The sequence below is a fragment of the Salmo salar genome, chromosome ssa04 (genome assembly GCF_905237065.1).
Source record: "Salmo salar chromosome ssa04, Ssal_v3.1, whole genome shotgun sequence".
NCBI classification, from domain to species: domain Eukaryota; kingdom Metazoa; phylum Chordata; class Actinopteri; order Salmoniformes; family Salmonidae; genus Salmo; species Salmo salar.
In genome coordinates this window covers 79,969,799-79,991,586 of record NC_059445.1, presented here as the reverse complement: position 1 = coordinate 79,991,586, position 21,788 = coordinate 79,969,799, and the positions used below count along the sequence as shown (strand labels likewise).

Below are 21,788 nucleotides of genomic sequence, written 5' to 3'. Positions count from 1 at the left end.
TGAACCGGTACCGCTTGCCATGCGGCAGCAGCGTAACAGTCTATGACTGGGGTGACTGGAGTCTTGGCCATTTTTAGGGCCTTCCTCTGACACCGTCTGGTATAGAGGTCCTGGATGGCAGGGAGCTCATTCCCAATGATGTACTGGGCCGTACACACTACCTTCTGTAGTGCCTTGTGTTCGGATGCCAAGCAGTTCCCATACCAAGCAGTGATGCAGCCAGTCAAGATGCTCTCTATGGTGCAGCTGTAGAACTTTTTGAGGATCTGAAGGCCCATGCCAAATCTCTTCAGCCTCCTGAGGGGGAAGAGGACTTGTCGTACCCTTTTCACGACTGTGTTGATGTGTGCAGACCATGATAGATCCTTAGTGATGTCCTCCTCCACTACATCCCTGTCGATATGAATGGGGGCGGACTCGCTTGGCCCTCCGTTTCCTGTAGTCCACGATCAGCTCCTTTGTCTTGCTGACGTTGAGGGAGAGGTTTTTGTCCTGGCACCACATTGCCAGGTCTCTGATCTCCTTCCTATAGGCTGTGTCATCGTCATCTATGATCAGGCCTATCACTGTCGTGTAGTCTGCAAACTTAATGATGGTGTTGGTGACGTGCGTGGCCACGCAGTCGTGAGTGAACAGGGAGTACAGGAGGGGACTAAGCATGCACCCCTGAGGGGCCCCCGTGTTGAGGTTCAGAGTGGCGAATGTGTTATTACCTACCCTCACCACCTGGGCACGGCTCGTCAGGAAGTCCAGGATCCAGTTGCAGAGGGAGGTGTTTGGTCCCAGGGTCCTTAGGTTAGTGATGAACTTGAAGGGCACTATGGTGTTGAACCCTGAGCTGTAGTTGATGACCAGCATGCTCACGTAGGCGTTCCATTTGTGTAGGTGGGAACAGGCAGTGTTGAGTGCAATAGAGATTGCGTCATCTGTTGCAGCCGTATGCGAATTGGAGTGGGTCCAGCGTGTCTGGGATGATGGTGTTGATTTGAGACATGACCAGCCTTTCAAAGCATTTCATGGCTACAGATGTGAGTGCTACAGGGCGATATTCATTTAAACAGGTTACCTTGGCATTCTTGGGCACAAGGACTATGGTCATTTGCTTGAAACATGTAGGTATTACAGACTGGGTCAGGGAGAGTTTGAAAATATAATTGAGTCTATCTCCATTTTAAAGTATTCAATTTTCTTATTCACGAATGACTGATCCCTCCTGATGACCCGATTGGACATGACTCCCACAGGGTCACCATGAAGGATCAGTCAATGAAGTTGGACTACATTAAAATGGTGGAAACCCTCAACGGCGCTGCACATGCTAATAAGGCCTTTTTGGCCCTGGAGTCCTCTATTATTCTCTATGGTCCAGGCTGACAAAAATGGATACATGGCCAGTGGTGGAAAGAGTACCCAGTTGTCATACTTGAGTAAAAGTAAATATACCTTAGTATTTATTTATTTGTTTATCTAACTAGGCAAGTCAGTTATGAACAAATTCTTATTTACAATGACGGCCTATCCCAGCCAAACCCGGACGATGCTGGGCCAATTGTGTGCCGCCCCACGGGACTCCCAATCACGGCTGGATGTGATACAGCCTGGATTCGAATCAGGGACTGTAGTGACGCCTCTTGCACTGAGATGCATTGCCTTAGACCGCTGCCCCACTCGGGAGCCCATAGTAGAAAATGACTCAAGTAAAGGTCACCCAGTAAAATACTACTTGAGTAAAAGTTTAAAAATACTTAAGTATCAAAAGTAAATCTACTTTTGTAAATCTTATTCTACTACAAATCTACCATTCCAGTCTTTTACTTGCTATATTGTATTTACTTTGCCACCATGGCCTTTTTTGCCTTTACCTCCCTTATCTCACCTCATTTGCTCACATTGTAAATAGACTTATTTTTCTACTGTATTATTGACTGTATGTTTGTTTTACTCCATGTGTAACTCTGTGTTGTTGTATGTTGTCGAACTGCTTTGCTTTATCTTGACCAGGTCGCAGTTGTAAATGAGAACTTGTTCTCAACTTGCCTACCTGGTTAAATAAAGGTGAAATAAATAAATAAATAAATAAAAAATATAATTGCTAAAATATACTTAAGAGAATAATTTCAAATTCCCTATATTAAGCAAACCAGATGGCAACATTTTCTTGTTTTTATTTTATTTACGAGAGCCAGTGGCACACTCCAACACTCAGACATCATTTACAAACTAAGCATTTGTGTTTAGTGAGTCTGACAGATCAGAGACAATAGGGATGGCCAGGGATGTTCTCTTGATAAGTGTGTGAATTGGACTATTTTCCTGTCCTGCTAGCCATTCAAAATGTAACGAGTACTTTTGGGTGTCAGGGAAAATGTACGGAGTAAAAAGTATATTATTTTCTTTAGGAATGTAGTGAAGTAAAAGTTAATGTGGTCAAAAATATAAATAGTAAAATAATGTACAGATACCCCCAAATAACGACTTTAGTAGTACTTTAAATTATGTTTTACTTAAGTACTTTCCACAACTGTCCATGGCAGGCATCTAGCAGTTGATTTCATGTGCCACCTGTTGGTCAAACAGAGAGATGACATAAGGATCACACTGTGGTCAATGCCATTGTTCTACATGCTGGATCTGATTGTATTGACACGTGGTTTTGATCATTTCTCTAGTTCACAAAATATAGATTCTTATTTTTAAGTATTAATTTTATGAGTGTGTCCAGAAGACCTATACGACCTGCACCACCATGCATCAGTCAAACTCAATAGCCTTAATGCTGTCATTTCAAATAGGCCTGCCCTGATCTTCCCAGAATATAAAACACGTAGTTCAAATCCTGTAATAATGTACAAGTGTAATATAGATGTTACATAGAATATCCGCCAGAAGTTGATTTTAGTTGAATGCTGTCTGGGGGCGCTGTCAAAACCCTCCCCATTCAAGATTTTCTCCACCGTACCAACAGGGAGAACAGCGTGTTGTCTGACCAGGTTCCATTGAGTTGAAGGGAACACATCACAGGGGGGTGAATGGAGAGGGGCGTCGAACAAAAATATCATTCAAACTCAACATACCAGTCTTTGGGTTTGAGTTCATGGATCTGTGCCGATTAGACTAGGAGTTGATTATTTTGCTGTTATTTTTCTGTTGTTGAAGGTGTTTTAAAGGTGTAGGGAAATTGTCGGCGAAGATTTTAATCAGAATGCTGCTGGTCTGAAACAAAGGGGTCGCGACTCCGGAGTGCTGCAGTGGTAAAAGCAGGTTGAAAGGTAACATTTTAGTGGATACTAGCCTACAAGTCCAACATGTGACTAGCTTTGCACGTTGTCACCATTCCAACCTCTTTCCGGTATGTACTGTGGTACAGTCATGTGTAGAACAATTGTCAGAAATATCCGCTTGGTCACCATAACTTTCTAGTGTGGCGAGGTGAGTTGCCACGCGTGGTAGATTAGTAAGAAATGTATAAGCACGAATATAAACAATGTATCCGAACATGAGCATGCCTAGTGCAATACAGATGGCGAATGTGAGGGAGTCGCTTTCTTAAATTACATTTCTGTGCTGTAGGCTAGCTTACATATTTATTGAATTTATCAAAGTGTAATGAAAACTGTTGTACAATAAGCAATACGCGGTAGTATCTGAAATCAATGAGTGCACACTAGGCTGGCTACCCTAACGTTACTTCCTAAAATAACCGAACAAAATCTGAGTAACGTTAAGTCAGTTTGAGTGCATTATTTTGCTGCAAATCCAAATGATTTGGATACCATAACACATAAAATCATACAAAAATTCAAGTTAAACCTGTCAGTTTCCCAAAGTTTGCCTTGATGATATAATTGATGTTGATCGGACAGGTATCTAATGTGTTTCTGGGCACTGTTTGGCGTTTTGCTCAGGGTGGACAGTGGCCACAACTCACCACTGGCAAGATGGAGCGGGAGGAGCAGTGGTGGACGTGCCAACTCGCTGCAGACATCCACCAGTCTCTACGAATAAAGGTGAACGTCTCATTCTGATTCTCTGATCGTTTTTATCCACAGCAAACATGGTGCTTAGTTGAATTTCACAAATACCATCAGAAAATGACGTGTGTGTATTTTATTTGCCTGTAGTGAGTTAATCTATTCCTGTACTATTTACTGTCTTTGATGCTGAGGTGTGAAATGTCACATGCCCCCCTGAAGCTTGGGCCTAAACCATAACACTTGAGGTCGTTTCCCTGTCTGCTTAGCAGAACCTCTACCACAGCCTTGCCTAAAATTGGCTGTGTTTAGACAGGCATCACTGTTCTTTTCACATCAGATCTGGAAAAAAAATATCAGATTTGCGCTGACTGTCTAAACGCAGCCATCTTATGTATTTCAATAAGACCAAGAGATGCATTTGTTTGACCCCATGGTATCATTATATTTTGTAGTTCAGGATTTCCACGACCTATCAGGGATTGACACTTAATGGTTGTGAACAATAATAAACCCAAAGACGGCTTCAAAATAGATGTATTGATCAGTCATCTTAAATTGTAATTAGTCAAATTGGCCGCGCTATTGTGTGCAATTGCTGTCCAAATGAGCTGATGCAGCCAGCTGAGCTGAGAGAAGATCTGTGAAGTGGGTTAATGGGTGGAGGGGGTTCATTCAGGGCAGACTGTAATTGTCTGTGTTGACTGGATTAGAGAGCACTGAGGACCTGACGACTCTACTCAGCCTGTTGGCTCTGTTAGTGTTTGTCTCCTGTTTATGGCACGGCTGTATATCATGCCCACTTCCTGTAGGCGCTGCTAAGTGGAAGCTTTTTGGCTGTATGTGGAGCGTTTGCTTTTATGCTAATTTAGGATCTTGCTCTCTTGCCAAAGACTCAACATTGTTAGATCCAGGGGTGCATCTTTCACTGGGGACGTCCACATTCTGAAATTGCATTTTTGGAATGTGACACAAAATGAGGCAACGGTGTGCTTTAGGACCATGCGGACGCCGAGCGGTCGGGTAGGCTGGTTGGAGTGTTTATCTGACTGGATTAAAAATAATTATGTCCCCGCCCCCAATTTCTAAAACCAAAGTTGCGCCCCTGGTTAGATCTGAAGTTCCTCTTGTCCTGCCTGTTACCCAGTAGCCAGATAATGGGGCTGAAGTGATGTGTAACTTTATGCTGACATTACTTGGTCATCGTGAAGGAATGCAATCTCCAGAGCTTTGATGTTTACACTTACACCGTCCTTGTTCTAGTTTGAAACAATTTACAAGCTGGCAACTACTGGCAAGATCTGATTTTTATCAGTAGCTATTCAGAAATAGAATTTGACAGGCTTCATGGAATAAATATTTTAGCAAATGGGTGCATTAGAGCTAAATCTAGGTGCTTTTTCACAAGGATGGTTTTTCATGAGAGCTTTGATGCATCTGCAGGGTTACAGTATGATAAATTGCACAACTGATTCTTTCCCACAGACCGTTGCTATGGAGGCCTCTCTACCTGTGTCCTCCTGCTCACCAAAGGCTGTTGAATGTATTAATAGCGCTTCTCTGTATAAAAAGGCACAGTTTGCTGCTGCCGGGTTGTATGCCTAGTTTGTTGCTGCACTGCTAATTGCATTTTCACGATAATGCAATTCACAAGGTTGAAGTAAAACAATTGAAATTGAAAGTGGAACAATAATATTAGTGATTTTGAATGACCAATTCATTAATACATTCCATTTCACAATTTGACAAGAATTTCCTGTAAGTGTGATGTTATCAAACCCTTCAGAATCTTTCAAAGTCGTATCACCCACTGTCCTGGAGAAAATGAAATACTGAGAATCCTGCACCGGAGAATGTTGACCCAATTTGACCTGCGTTTCAGAATAGGGTTGTGCCGATATTCCGACAAATCCAATATCGTAATATTTGACATTGACGATATATTGTGAAGTGCAAGACGATATGACTTGAATGTCAGTTTAAGGCAGTACCTCTCTGATTCAGAGGGGTTGGGTTAAATATAGAACACACATTTCAGTTGAATACATTCAGTTGTACAACTGACCAGGTATCCCCCCTTTCATTCAGTTGTACAACTGACCAGGTATCCCCCCTTTCATTCAGTTGGACAGCAGACCAGGTATCCCCCTTTCATTCAGTTGGACAACTGACCAGGTATCCCCCCTTTCATTCAGTTGTACAACTGACCAGGTATCCCCCCTTTCATTCAGTTGGACAACTGACCAGGTATCCCCCCTTTCATTCAGTTGGACAACTGACCGGGTATCCCCCTTTCATTCAGTTGGACAACTGACCAGGTATCCCCCTTTCATTCAGTTGGACAACTGACCAGGTATCCCCCTTTCATTCAGTTGGACAACTGACCAGGTATCCCCCTTTCATTCAGTTGGACAACTGACCAGGTATCCCCCCTTTCATTCAGTTGGACAACTGACCAGGTATCCCCCCTTTCATTCAGTTGGACAACTGACCAGGTATCCCCCCTTTCATTCAGTTGGACAACTGACCAGGTATCCCCCCTTTCATTCAGTTGGACAACTGACTAGGTATCCCCCCTTTCATTCAGTTGGACAACTGACTAGGTATCCCCCTTTCATTCAGTTGGACAACTGACTAGGTATCCCCCCTTTCATTCAGTTGGACAGCAGACCAGGTATCCCCCCTTTCATTCAGTTGGACAGCAGACTAGGTATCCCCCCTTTCATTCAGTTGGACAGCAGACCAGGTATCCCCCCTTTCATTCAGTTGTACAACTGACCAGGTATCCCCCCTTTCATTCAGTTGGACAGCAGACCAGGTATCCCCCCTTTCATTCAGTTGGACAACTGACCAGGTATCCCCCCTTTCATTCAGTTGGACAACTGACCAGGTATCCCCCTTTCATTCAGTTGGACAACTGACCAGGTATCCCCCCTTTCATTCAGTTGGACAACTGACCAGGTATCCCCCCTTTCATTCAGTTGGACAACTGACCAGGTATCCCCCTTTCATTCAGTTGGACAACTGACCAGGTATCCCCCCTTTCATTCAGTTGGACAGCTGACTAGGTATCCCCCCTTTCATTCAGTTGGACAACTGACCAGGTATCCCCCCTTTCATTCAGTTGGACAGCAGACCGGGTATCCCCCCTTTCATTCAGTTGGACAACTGACCGGGTATCCCCCCTTTCATTCAGTTGGACAACTGACCGGGTATCCCCCCTTTCATTCAGTTGGACAACTGACCGGGTATCCCCCCTTTCATTCAGTTGGACAACTGACCGGGTATCCCCCCTTTCATTCAGTTGGACAACTGACCAGGTATCCCCCTTTCATTCAGTTGGACAGCAGACCGGGTATCCCCCCTTTCATTCAGTTGGACAACTGACCGGGTATCCCCCCTTTCATTCAGTTGGACAACTGACCAGGTATCCCCCCTTTCATTCAGTTGGACAGCAGACTGGGTATCCCCCCTTTCATTCAGTTGGACAGCAGACTGGGTATCCCTCCTTTCATTCAGTTGGACAACTGACTAGGTATCCCCCCTTTCATTCAGTTGGACAACTGACTAGGTATCCCCCCTTTCATTCAGTTGGACAGCAGACTAGGTATCCTCCCTTTCATTCAGTTGGACAGCAGACTAGGTATCCCCCCTTTCATTCAGTTGGACAGCAGACTAGGTATCCCCCCTTTCATTCAGTTGGACAGCAGACTAGGTATCCCCCCTTTCATTCAGTTGGACAGCAGACTGGGTATCCCCCCTTTCATTCAGTTGGACAACTGACTAGGTATCCTCCCTTTCATTCAGTTGGACAACTGACTAGGTATCCTCCCTTTCATTCAGTTGTACAACTGACCAGGTATCCCCCCTTTCATTCAGTTGTACAGCAGACTGGGTATCCCCCCTTTCATTCAGTTGTACAGCAGACTGGGTATCCCCCCTTTCATTCAGTTGGACAGCAGACTGGGTATCCCTCCTTTCATTCAGTTGGACAGCAGACTAGGTATCCTCCCTTTCATTCAGTTGTACAACTGACTAGGTATCCCCCCTTTCATTCAGTTGGACAGCAGACTGGGTATCCTCCCTTTCATTCAGTTGTACAACTGACTAGGTATCCTCCCTTTCATTCAGTTGGACAGCAGACTAGGTATCCCCCCTTTCATTCAGTTGGACAGCAGACTAGGTATCCCCCCTTTCATTCAGTTGGACAGCAGACTGGGTATCCCCCCTTTCATTCAGTTGGACAGCAGACTAGGTATCCCCCCTTTCATTCAGTTGGACAGCAGACTAGGTATCCTCCCTTTCATTCAGTTGTACAACTGACTAGGTATCCCCCCTTTCATTCAGTTGGACAGCAGACTAGGTATCCCCCCTTTCATTCAGTTGGACAGCAGACTAGGTATCCCCCTTTATATTGTGATGTGCAGGACTTTACTCCATGATTGTTCTTTTATTGTTGCTCTTATTTTTTACTTTAGTTTATTTAGTACATATTTTTCTTAACTGTGTTGTTGGTTCAGGGCTTGTCACTAAGCGTTTCACTGTAAGGTTCACTACACCTGTTGTATTCGGCGCATGTGACAAATAACATTCTTTTATTTTTACGATTAAAAACAGTGCAGTTTTATCAGTTAGGATGTGTCAATGTGTTGAAAAAGAGGTCTAAATGTATTAATTAAGCCTTATTTCTTCGGCATTCAAATCACATTTTTTTGGTCGCGTGAACATCGCAGGTGCAGCGAAATGCTCATGTTTCTAACTCCAACAGTGCAGTAATATCTAACAATACACACAAATCCCCCAAAATTAAAATGAAGAAATATCAGAACTAATATTACATACTAATATTATTTAATGAGAATGTGACTATAATATCGTAAATAAGATGACAAATTTCACAGTCTAGAATTATCTAGTCATAAATGGTGCAAAACAATTTATATCGGATATCTCGATATTTGAATTCGCATATCGTAGAAGAGCTCTCCCCAAATAACGGCCAACCCTAGAAGACAGGAGAATGTTGACCCAATTGGAACCGCGTGTTGCAGAATATCAAGACCATGCCTTCAGCTGATCAAGAAGCAGCTGTAGAGTTCCCTAAATGAAAGCCGTGCTCTACAAAAGGCTGTGTTCAGAGGGTCAGGCCCAAGCCCCTCATCCCCAGGGAGACAGATGGCTGTGAGACATGTGGCCTGGCTGGCTGGGCTTGCACAAACATGGGAGACTCCCTGGTTCCCACAGCAGACTCCTTGAATATGAGCTACGTATAGATGGGAGATATATGGAACAGTTGGATTTGGATCTTCGCTGTCTTCCTTTGCCTAGCAACAGTGACCTTGCCAGACACATAATTAAATAGAGATATGTATGTCAATGTTTCCAGGTCTGAAATAGGATAGGTTGTTCACATGGATGTCTGTGGGATGCATATTTTTAAATGATCCATAACATATTTAATAAAGGTTAGTGGGTTATTTTAATATTTCATTTCCCTCCAACATTAATGTTAACAATTTACGTGAAGAATAGGCTTTTATAGCTGGTGACGGGTCTGGAAGGCATGGGATAAACAAGTCGCTTAGTTCCAAAAAATATAAAACTAATTCATAATATTTTGAGTAATCTTTTAGGCCCATTGTCCAGAATGGGTTGCAATTTCTTGGCAGTTCTTCACATTTTAAAGTGGAGCCTTGGCACATGCTTTTACATCGGCAAGGTCACCTGTGATACAAGTCAGAATTCGACGTCCGTCCGTGTCTGAGGACGTCGGAAGATGAAGTGGAACCAGGCCACTAGGGGCAACAGTGAGCTCTGTTACCTTCCAGTAGGTTTTGCTAGAGCTTTGTGGAAAGGGATGATGGATGGGCATAAGCATCTGCTTCTGATTCCAAAGGTTGCGTGTTTGAATCCAGCGAAAGAAAGTTGTTTTTTATATTTTTGTTTTAAGCCTATCAAGCCTATCCCAAACCTTTGCCTTAGCTGTTCAGATTTAATGCCTAAACTTAACCTTGACAATGTGGAGTTAATGCCTAACCTTAAACACTTAGAAATGTGATGTTTGAGAAACATGGACGAATGTCTAATTATGACGTGAGACTGTGAGAGCTTGTAGGTTACATTTCTCCAGACAAAGTGCTGTTTGTTTTCTGTATACCCAATTCAACTGTGCAATACCTTAGTCCCCTCTCATTTGTCTTGTCTCCTCTCCTTGTCTCCTCTCCTCAGGAGCTGAAGTTGCCTACCTACAAGGCCCACTCTCCTCAGATCAGGATGCGGCGTTACTTTTCTGACCTGCTGGCTGTCCTCAGTAACCGCTACCAGCTGTGCCCAGCGGCTCGCCACCTGGCCATCTACCTCCTGGACTTGTTTATGGACCACTACGATGTGGCAGTCCGCCAGCTCTACATCATCGCCCTCTCCTGTCTCCTCCTAGCCAGTAAGCAAACAGCAACACAGTCGATCCGGTAAAGATGGAGCAGCAGTAAGACTACCCTCTAGAACATGTCATCTCATAGTGACAAGTACTTCAGTTATAATGTCCTTCCTTTACAAGGACAGATGTAGGTTGTTTGCTCTTGTACAGAAAGCTGCATTTTCAACTACATCTGTATATATGTTTTAGAATCATAATTGATGTGAAAAAGTAAAGTGGGGATTGTGGAGCAGCCTGTGACTGCGTGGTTTGTCTGAGGCGCTGTGTTTAGTGTGAGCTGTGTGTATAAGAGCCTCGGCCTCCCCCAGACCTCTGTCAGTCACCAAGGGAACTTATCACATGTAAAAACCAGTAGGCCTGCATTACCCAGAACCCTGGCCTGCATTACCCAGAACCCTGGCCTGCATTACCCAGAACCCTGGCCTGCGTTACCCAGAACCCTGGCCTGCGTTACCCAGAACCCTGGCCTGCGTTACCCAGAACCCTGGCCTGCGTTACCCAGAACCCTGGCCTGCGTAGTAATTAAAGTTGTTGAAGAGAACAATCACAATGGTGACTTCTAGAGATTAGATGTCTTCTAGAGATTTAGATGTCTTGTCTTCTAGAGATTTAGATGTCTTGTCTTCTAGAGATTTAGATGTCTTGTCTTCTAGAGATTTAGATGTCTTGTCTTCTAGAGATTTAGATGTCTTGTCTTCTAGAGATTTAGATGTCTTGTCTTCTAGAGATTAGATGTCTTGTCTTCTAGAGATTTAGATGTCTTGTCTTCTACAGATTAGATGTCTTGTCTTCTACAGATTAGATGTCTTGTAGAGAATAGATGTAGACCTGACTAACGGAACAGTTGCCGTGGACAGGGTTGCCGTGGACAGGGTTGCCGTGGACAGGGTTGCCGTGGACAGGGTTGCCGTGGACAGGGTTGCCGTGGACAGGGTTGCCGTGGACAGGGTTGCCGTGGACAGGGTTGCCGTGGACAGGGTTGCCATGGACATTGACAACATTTGTGTTTTAGATTGAGAGGTCTCATTGTTTAGGGCTGTTTTTGCTTTCTGTTGTGGAACAATGATTACCCCTGCACCTCTCTGAGAGGGGAAGTGCTGCTGGGATGATTTTGCTAACAGAGAAGCGTTAATAAGTACTGTTGGGCCTTTTCAGTGAATGTTGCTGGGGTGAATATCTGCATGAATGTTTAATGACTTAAAAAATGAAAAGTGGGGTAATTATTTGCCCCCTTCTCAAACACACACACCCTCCAGTGATCTGTTGAAAGGGCCTCTCCCTGAGTGCCCAGGACTGGTCTCCAGAGGTCAGGGCTTCTGCATTGTTAGAGCATCTGACTCTAGGGGGATATGCATGATGAGGATTTAGCTGTGACCAGTGAAAGGGAAGATGGAGGGTGTGTGTGTGTGTGTGATGAATTATACATCTATAAGCAGTCTTTTGAGCACACTCAGTATTTTCTCACACGACCCATAACATGTGTTTGATTTTTCACTCACTATAACACTGTTTCCCATCCAGGTAAGTTTGAGGAGAAGGAGGACTGTGTGCCAAAGCTGGAGCAGCTCAACTCTCTGGGCTTCATGTGCAGTCTGAACCTGTCACTGACCAAGAAGGATCTGGTCAAGATGGAGCTGCTTCTCTTAGAGACGTTTGGCTGGAACCTGTGTATGCCCACGTCAGCACACTTCATAGACTACTACCTCCATGCTGCTGTACAGGACGGAGACCTGCACAACGGCTGGCCTCTCTCCTCCCTCAACAAGACCAGAGCCTTCATGGACAAATACACACACTACTTCCTGGAAGTCTCCCTGCAAGGTGAGGAGGAGATTAGGAGTGGAAGTTCATAGTGACAGCAGTGGGTGGTTTAATGGGCAAGACAGATTTCCTCTTTAGTGGGGCCGTCCGTTGTTGAGTAAATGTAACTGATGATCTGTGTCTGTGTGTCCCAGACCATGCCTTCCTGGGCTTCCGGCCGTCCCAGGTGACAGCAGCTTGCATCGCGGCGTCCCGCATCTGTCTCCAGATCACCCCCAGCTGGACCACCGTCCTCCGTCAGCTCACCGGATACTCCTGGGACCACCTCACCCAGTGCATAAAGCTGCTGCTGCTGTAATACTGCTTTACATAACGTGCTGCACACCCACATTAATCTGACCACAAACCATGCTGATGGCCATCTGCCTAGGCTTCATTTATCGTCTGCCATGTCTAAAGTCAGCAGTTTTTGTGTTTGTGTTGTGTTCTTCCCATGTATGCACTTTTCCTTCATGGTGGGTTAATGCAAGGTTAATATTCTACAGCTTTTTCATACTGTCAATACCATTGACCCTTAGTTATTTCCTCTATATATTGATGTTTATGTCCATCAGCTAAAGGTCGTCAAGTAATGATTTTCACTCTTTTCCTCCCTGTAGTGCCCATGACAACGATGTGAAACAGGCCAACAAATCCAAGTCCAACTCTCCGTCTGGCCAGAGTCCTCTCCAACCGCAGGCCTATCCCTCGCCCTCCACAGCCTCCTGCTCCACCCTGATACAACCCTCTTCTGGCTCCCAGCAGCTGCTCTTCCAGACAGGCGGCTACCAGCAGCACCTCACCCAGCACTCTACTTCTGTTTCCCACATGGACATGCTAGGTGAGTCCCAGGCTCTAGGCCCTGTTGGGTCTCGGGACTACCTCCAGTCCCACCAGACAGGGCTCCTCTCAGGCTCGGTTTCTCAGGGAGCCTTCCCCCCCATTCCCCAGCCTGACCTCAGGACTGGGCTCCTCCCTGCCCCTCCAGGGACCCATCTCCATGCAAGTGGTCCTTGCTGCAGAGCCCCGTCACTGTCTCGGCCTGTCCTACGGGGGCGGCTACCTGGGCTCCCATCACACCTTCACAGCAGGCTGCTTCGACAGGTGACGCCAGGAGAGGGAGGACGAACTGAACCTGGGCCAGTCAGTGTCCACCACCTGTCCTGACACCCTGTCCTCCTCCACCTGTCCTGACTCCCTGTCCTCTTCACCTGTCCTGACCTCATCCACCAAGGACGAAGGAAACCAAAAGGAAGAAGCAATGTCAATGCAGATATTGCTGCGGTTTTGACCTAACAAAGGTCCTAACTATTTGAAATGACACACTATTTGTGATGAGTTGTTTACATACAGTATGTTCTGTTCTTTTCACAAGACTGCTTGATCTATACTGAGAGACTGTGAGGCTGGTTTGGCCACTGTGATTCTGACTCCCTGCTTCCACACCATTTCTCTCAATGTGGAACATCTGTTTTTTTTATACTAGTATCTTTCAATGCTGCTGCCTTAAACAAAACGATGGCTTTATGATCATGCAAGTGGTCTGTCTTTGGAGTTGTTTACATCCGTGGTTCTCAAAGCTCTCCTCAGGGACCGCCAGACATTTCACCATTTTGTTGTAGCTCTGAACTAGCTCGCCTGATTCATCTACTCAAGGGCTTGATGATTAGTTGAATCAGGTGTGCTAGCTCTAGAATAAATAAAATACCTGGGCCGGCTGGGGGTCCCTGAGATGTTTGAGAACCACTGGTTTACATGAACAATACCATATATCAGGGTGTTTTGATGGATTACTTGGGGGTGAAAGCTGTATTTTAACAGCTGTGTCAATTAATTCCTTTTTTTATGTTGTGTTTAACTTCTATTGGTTAAAGACGTGTATATTGTAATGTAGGAGATATGTCTCACTGGGATTTCTGATTTAATTTTTTTTTTGTATGTAACCTTTATTTAACTAGGCAAGTCAGTTAAGAACAAATTCTTATTTACAATGACGGCCTACCCCGGACAAACCCAGAGGACGCTGGGCCAATGTGCGACGCCCTATGGGACTCCCAAACACGGCCAGATGTGATACATCCTGGATTTGAACCAGGGACTGTAGTGACGCCTCTTGCACTGAGATGCAGTGCCTTAGTCCGCTGTGCCACTCGGGAGTAGACTCTGTCTTGTTTTGCTGTTCTGGTGCCACTGCAGGCATGGAGCCATGGTGTCCAGGGGAACAGACACATCTGTCCTCTCAGCAAATCAAACCACAGGGCAGGAAGTGATACTTTACTAGCTAGTCTCCGGGGGGGCGAAGCCACGCTTTCTCCTCAGTTGTCATGTAAATTCTCCTGACTGGTACCATTTAATATGTGTGTCTTTGACTGAAACCCATGCCAGTCACACAACCCTCGCTGGAACAGCTTCTGCTGCTCTCATTGTCACAAACACCTTGAGCAGTTAACGACGCCATGAGAATGTTGCTGCACAGGATATCTTGTAGCATCCATCATATTGTTCTGTATTACTGCGCTGTTGGAGATAGAAACACAAGCATTACGCTGTACCCGCGATAACATCTGCAAATCTGTGTATGCGACCAATAAACTTTGATTAGCACATACAACTACTGATGTCCTACCTCAGTCACTCTCCAGGCTTGTCCTGTTATTACAACAAACCTGCTGTAAAATTCACCTTGCCGGGTCAGATGTTTGGAGTGCCACCAAACATGAGATCCTATAAAATGAGCTAAATTATAGTTGACCGTAAGATGTTTTGTGATTTATTGGTTACCTTGGATACGACCCATTGAATGACAGTAGAAATATCTCTGACAATAGAAGAACAGAAGTATAATAACAAAATTTGACTTTTTTCTTTGATGCTTACATGGAATATTGCCGCGTTCACATGCTAGTCGGAATTAGGGATCTCTTGACATTTCTGACTTGCTAACTGGTTGAATGCTGCACGTGTATAACTACAACCAGTTAGCAAGTGGGAAATGTCACAGTTTCCTAATCCCGACTAGCATGTGAACGCGACGTGAGCTTGACGTTTGTATCGTGAGTCATGACACTGTCATTTAGCGACGTCTAAATCCAGGCAGGCCAGACATGCTGTTACCATTTAGCGACGTCTAAATCCAGGCAGGCCAGACATGCTGTTACCATTTAGCCACGTCTAAATCCAGGCAGGCCAGACATGCTGTTACGTCTAAATCCAGGCAGGCCAGACATGCTGTTACCATTTAGCCACGTCTAAATCCAGGCAGGCCAGACATGCTGTTACCATTTAGCCACGTCTAAATCCAGGCAGGCCAGACATGCTGTTACCATTTAGTGACGTCTAAATCCAGGCAGGCCAGACATGCTGTTACCATTTAGCCACGTCTAAATCCAGGCAGGCCAGACATGCTGTTACCATTTAGCGACGTCTAAATCCAGGCAGGCCAGACATGCTGTTACCATTTAGCGACGTCTAAATCCAGGCAGGCCAGACATGCTGTTACCATTTAGCGACGTCTAAATCCAGGCAGGCCAGACATGCTGTTACCATTTAGCCACGTCTAAATCCAGGCAGGCCAGACATGCTGTTACCATTTAGCGACGTCTAAATCCAGGCAGGCCAGACATGCTGTTACCATTTAGCGACGTCTAAATCCAGGCAGGCCAGACATGCTGTTACCATTTAGCCACGTCTAAATCCAGGCAGGCCAGACATGCTGTTACCATTTAGTGACGTCTAAATCCAGGCAGGCTAGACATGCTGTTACCATTTAGCCAAGTACACGTGGGTCCGGTGTCCGTGTCTCAGCTTTGATGGGGTGAGACGTTTTTTTTATAGAGTATTAAATATTTTACACATCAGATCCTGACCACAATGTCTGTCTGCTTCCACTACTGTTGACAAATGGCATGAAGGACCCATAGGCCTCTAGTTTAGTGGGTCTCAGATAACAAAACCATTCTTCTGCGTACCTTAACTTTGACCTACCTCTATATATAGTGCAACCTATGTTTTATCATTAGACCAAATGTTTGTAGATTTATATTTGATCTACAACTTTTTTATCTTTGTTTTTTAATTTTTTATTTTTGTTAACTGTGTGTTTTGTTAGAATAGATGAAGAGTTCAATGCACCATCAAGGACCAATGTAGTGTATCTTGTGATCTGTAGCCTAACGGTTGGTCATTTTAGATAAGACTGCTTTCAATCACACTGTCATCTTACATTTTAAAGGTCACCTTTTTTTTTTTTGCTAATGTTTTTTTTAGTACGTGTGTGTTTTTAACTGCTTTAAGGCAGTGGATTTCTTTACCTTAAATGAAAATGTTGTACATTGCAACCACCTAGTAGCCTCAACTCTTGAAATCCAAGTGGCCCAACTATATCCACTCCAATGGAATAATGATTACGGCTGTGAGCAGGAGAAGCACATTGAGGAAGGGAATCAAAAAACAGTGTTTACTCTGTCAAATGAGGTGCAAATAAAACCCAAAAAATCCAGTCTGGCAGTATCGTTCCTCCACCCTTTGTTTTTGGTCTTTGTCGAGAATATGCGTAGCTAGAGGTATTGCAAGCCTCTCTGAAGTCGATTAGCATACCCCAAGGGGAATAGTTTTAATATGAATGTCTCAACTCATTGCACATGAAAAGGTCTTCAATGGGGGTGAGAGGAGGGGGCTCTACCAATTAGCTCCACCCTCTAGATCAGTAACCTCACCCCAGCCTCTCTTGATGCTCCCTCCCTTCCTCTACAGACCTCAAGACAATGGAGGAGATTCCTATCCCTCATGTTTACCCTCCCTTTCCCACTAAACAAATGAAGTCAAGACACTGGAGACTATCGATACTGTAGGTGTAACGGGGATTTGTATCTCACAATGAAAAGACCAATGTGATTAAGTGTAAAGAAGAAACTGTATGTGTGAAGAATCATTGCAGATGAAGAATTATGAAAACATGTTAGTATCTCTTGAGATACAAACCACAACAGAAAGACAAAATAAGGAAGTAAAAGCAGTGCATAGGATGTCCTGTATATAGAGATACTCAGTTCAAGGGTCTTTTAGTGGAGTTTTGGTTAAACTCCAACAGGAATTAAATTCAGGAACAATGCATAGACTTTGCCTGTCAACTGTACGACGAAAGACTGATATACGATAAATGCAGCTTTTCCCCCCGATTTATTTCAGCAGTTTTTTCCTGGTAATTTTCAGAGCCTTTCTGAGAGGTTTCGTAACATCATCCTTTGTGGCCTGTATTCATTCACCGTTTCCATGAAAATAGGCTCCCGAGTGGCGCAGTGGTCTAAGGCACTGCATCTCAGTGCTAGAGGTGTCACTACAGACCCTGGTTTGATTCCAGGCTGTATCACAACCAGCTGTGATTGGGAGACCCATAAAGGCAGCGCACAATTGGCCCAGCGTCGTTAGAGTTTGGTTGGGGTAGGCTGTCACTGTAAAATAAGAATTTGTTCTTAACTGACTTGACTAGTTAAATAAAGGTTAAATAAAAAAGAGTTCTAATTTCAGTTGATCACTGATGATAGGAAAGTGAGTGAGAGGTTATAGTAGCCCCCCTTCAATGGACAGCTTGGTAGGGGGTACTGAAGTGGGGACGCTGGGGTGGGCAAGGGGGGGGTTGGGTAATGGATCATTCTCGCTAGCTTTGTTTACAGAGGGGGGAGGGGTTGGCTAGCATAGTCCTCGGCTTACCCAGGGGCACTGACTCACCCGAGACATCCTCTTCTCTGCCTAGCATTTTATTGTGTCTATCCCAGAGAGCTTAATGGCTAAATAACAGTGAGGCACAAACCTATTGATTGCATGTTAATGTTTAATACTAAAACTCAATGTACATCTGTCATGGTGGAATGAGAATCAAACTCGTTTCCACATTCTGTTCTACACACTGCTTAATCTTGATGTTATCCGGTTTGAACATTTCTAGCAAATCTTGATAAAGACTTATTTCAACCTTTCAAATAGTCTGAAGTTACTACTACTGTGTATTTTGTATTGTGTTTAAAGATAGATTGCCCCCAGTGGTTGTCTCAGGATAAACATAGTGACATTTGGCAAGACTTGAGGTTCTCTTGTACCCATTATATGTGGCAAATGTCATCAAGCGTAAGAAAGACATTAAGACAAAGGCAGCAAGTTGGCCAGTGCAGTCTCATTTTATTGACTTATTATTTAATTAGAGTTGTTGTTGTTGTTAATAACACGGTCACAATATCTTTAGATCTTCTTGCTGGTTCTTTTCAACACGACCGAGCCCACGGTTGAGGTCTAAACAGCGGGGGAAAAGACGTTAAACATCACTTGGAACTGCCAAAACGTATTTTATCCTCTCTCCTAATATACACCATCTTCTGCCAAAGTGCCTGCCACTCTTACCTCAATCAGCTTTCCTCCGCTGATTTCAGATGTGTGGTGGTATTTGGGGAATTTCGTGCTCAGCTTGCCCCCCTCCATTGTAACGGTGGCCTGAAATGGATGGACATAAAAATGCTTTTTATTCAAACTATAATTTATTCAACAAACAACCTCAGTTTGTTTGATCTACATGTCATATAATACATGCATCCAAGTTCCCCTAAACATAGATTTATTTTGACGTTTAGCAGACACTCTTATCCAGAGCGACTTACAGGAGCAATTAGGGTTAAGTGCCTTGCTCAAAGGCACATCGACATACTTTTCACCTAGTCAGTTCGGTGGAGTCAAACCAGCAACCTTTCGCTTACTGTCCCAACATGCTTAACTGCTAGGCTACCTGTCGCCCTTCTGATCTTCGCTTTGCTATTCAAACCCTCCAAAATATTAGACAAACTTGCTGCAGATTTCATTATGTGAATTTGAATGTCAATATACACATGATAACTGTCTATCTTGTCTGAATGTCATCTTTACGGCTGTTGACCCTGACTACTGACTATATGAGACTTGAGTCTGAAATACAACAGCAGTTTACACAACAGACACCGGCACAAAACTCTCTCATTTCTGATCTAGAGATGTTTACCTTGAACTTTTTCCCACCGATGGTCTCCATGTCACATTCCTGGTCAATTACAAACTTGTTGGTGACGCTCTTGTTTGTGGGATAGAGCTGGGACCATGAGAACTCATTGCCGTTCTGCACCACCTCAGTGATGAGTTTGTAATCGCGACCCTTCTCAATGATGTCATCAGGGATGCCTTGGATTACAAGAAAATATGTAGTTAGACTACGGGGTAATGAGGCCATTTTGAATCATATGTGTTTTGAATCACATACAATCATACGTTTGAGCACTGTCATTTTTCCACACTGACACTGCTAATCACCAATGAATGTGAATACATCCCTTTCAATACATTGCATAATCCAAGTTAATTCAAGATGTCAAGACAAATAGTTTTTATAGGCTCTAGGCTAGTAAGCTTGAGTAAATGCCTCACCAACGAGCTTGCAGAATTCTTCGTATCCCTCCTGGGTCTCAGTTTCCCACTTTCCAGCAAAGGCCATGGTGTACAGAGAGTTGATGGGTTGAGGAGAGGTGAGCGAAAAATCAATTCCAAGGCAAGCAGGGAAGCGTAAGGTACTGAGTGACAACCTGTCCCTCTTTAAATACAGTCACCATCTCCACCCATCTCTCATGACACTTTTGGTACAGCACTACCATAACTACACCATAAACATTTATGGTGCCACCTGGGTAATATGGCGAGTCATCAGAGAGCTGTTGACCATGGGGTCACTCACCTTTCCACATAGTATAGTAGCCTATGGTGAAATACCCACTGCACCGAATGTTAAGCCCTTAAACAACACAACCAGACGTGAGCCCGACTGAATAAATTGAACTTTGAACAATATTTCAATACTACATCAAATGGCAGCATAGAGGTCCAAAGTGTCTCAGAAAAGTGGACAAGATTGTACTGTACAACTCCTTTTTAAATTTGTTAGTAAAGGGGAATCACATTGTGAGTTTACTGACTGCTTCAGTCTAGGCCCCTAAGGCTACCTTACATAGAGATGAAACAGGCTCTCTGAATCAACCACCATTTTGTCTTGCCTGTTTAGTTCTCCTCTGTCACTGGGAGTGTTGTTGTAACCCCTGATGGACAGCCACAGAGGTGTACTGTGCATTTTCCACTCTTGACAAAAGGGCCTGCAAAGCTGTGATGAGGCAAGATCTGGGACTTGGCAGTACACAAGATCAACTCATGTAAGGACAGTAAGCTCTTTAGATCAACAGCCACAACACCAGGGTGTGTTGTCTTCAGGTGTGGACATGGGAAAGCACACCTATCCTCAGACCTCTCCCAAAAATTCACACACCAATGCAATTCAGTGTTCCACTACTCAGATGCTACTCAGAGTAAATATCTCTTAAACACACACACACACACACACACACACACACACACACACACACAGTGTGTTTCATAATTATAAAGTCATTTTTGAGGAAGCAACACATACTCCAGGTCAATACCCTTAAGTGATAGGGGTAAAACCCATTGCTCATCATATAATCTCTACTGGTATATACCTTTTCAAAATGCAAGCCACAAGACTGTTGCTTTCTGCCCATGTTTTTGATCATTCCTTGATTTACGAAATGCTCTAATAGTTTTTTGTTTGTTGAAATGCTCATTTGAAATGCTTACAACAGTGAGACGAAGTCATCCCAAAGTCTATTCGGGTTACAGTTACTCATTGACTTAAACTGTCACCTTTGATTTCATCACTAGTGTCGTTGTTGTACTATGCCATGAGAAAACATAAACCTCTTTCATGATTGTATGCTCAACTGATTGTATGCTCAACAGTGTCCTTCAGCGCTGAGCCAAATAATTTTATTCCCCTCTCAGGGTTGAATCAGTTTGAAGAACGTAAAACACAGTGAAACATCAACTTTTATAGTGCACCATACTAATTCAAAGTACACCTTACCAATGACTCCCGAGTGGCGCAGCGGTCTAAGGCACTGCATCTCAGTGCTAGAGGTGACACTACACACCCTGGTTCAATCCTGGGCTGTATCACAACCGGCTGTGTATTAGGAGTCCCATAGGGCGGGCGCACAATTGGCCTTGTGTTGTTAGGGGAGGGTTTGGCTGGGGTAGACTGTCATTGTAAAATAAGAATGTGTTCTTAACTGACTTGCCTAGTTAAATAAAATGACAAATGTAATACTTGCCAAATGTCATACAAATCAGAATTAATCTTTGTAAGTAGGTGCTCTCTCTTATTGATAATCTGTAATTCACACAACTGACACAACTAACTGTCTTTGTCCATAAAATATGGCCTATACTGTATTCTCATATTCCATAGTATGCAATCTGCAAGGTCTTTCAACAAGGAGTATGTCACATTTGTGCTCTCAAACCTTATAGCACGTAGGGTCTGTGGCGTGATTGTATCTGTCTGATTTCTTTGCAAAGTACTAATAAACTATTTGAATATGTCCACATTTCCTCAACTCAAAATGTAGTTCAGCTGCCTAGTCAAATAATTTATCTCCCATCCACCCCAACGGTATTTCCTGCTGAGATGCTTTGACAGTGCTTTTCAGAGGGAACACTGT

General features: G+C 44.0%; 1 protein-coding gene and 1 pseudogene across 1 annotated transcript; one reads left to right on the top strand and one right to left on the bottom strand.

The window, feature by feature from the left end:
- The first annotated feature begins 3,907 nt into the window (after positions 1–3,907).
- On the top strand, positions 3,908–16,705 carry LOC106603913 (cyclin-J-like; annotated as a pseudogene).
- Positions 16,706–18,364: 1,659 nt separating this feature from the next.
- LOC106603912 (gastrotropin) lies at positions 18,365–19,940 on the bottom strand. Its single transcript, XM_014198137.2, has 4 exons — positions 19,648–19,940; positions 19,229–19,404; positions 18,601–18,690; positions 18,365–18,492 (listed from the first exon to the last, which is right to left on the bottom strand). The coding sequence occupies exons 1-4, from the start codon at positions 19,712–19,714 to the stop codon at positions 18,442–18,444; spliced, it is 384 nt and encodes a 127-aa protein (XP_014053612.1). The 5' UTR covers positions 19,715–19,940; the 3' UTR covers positions 18,365–18,441.
- Positions 19,941–21,788: the final 1,848 nt, after the last annotated feature.

What these genes read in the sequence shown, in the direction of transcription:
- LOC106603912 (XM_014198137.2), bottom strand. Translation starts at nt 19,714, where the DNA reads ATGGCCTTTGCTGGAAAGTGGGAAACTGAGACCCAGGAGGGATACGAA. An exon ending in AGAATTCTGCAAGCTCGTTG is followed by an intron (nt 19,405 to 19,647) that starts GTGAGGCATTTA and finishes TTGTAATCCAAG; the next exon opens with GCATCCCTGATGACATCATT. An exon ending in GCGGAGGAAAGCTGATTGAG is followed by an intron (nt 18,493 to 18,600) that starts GTAAGAGTGGCA and finishes CCCGCTGTTTAG; the next exon opens with ACCTCAACCGTGGGCTCGGT.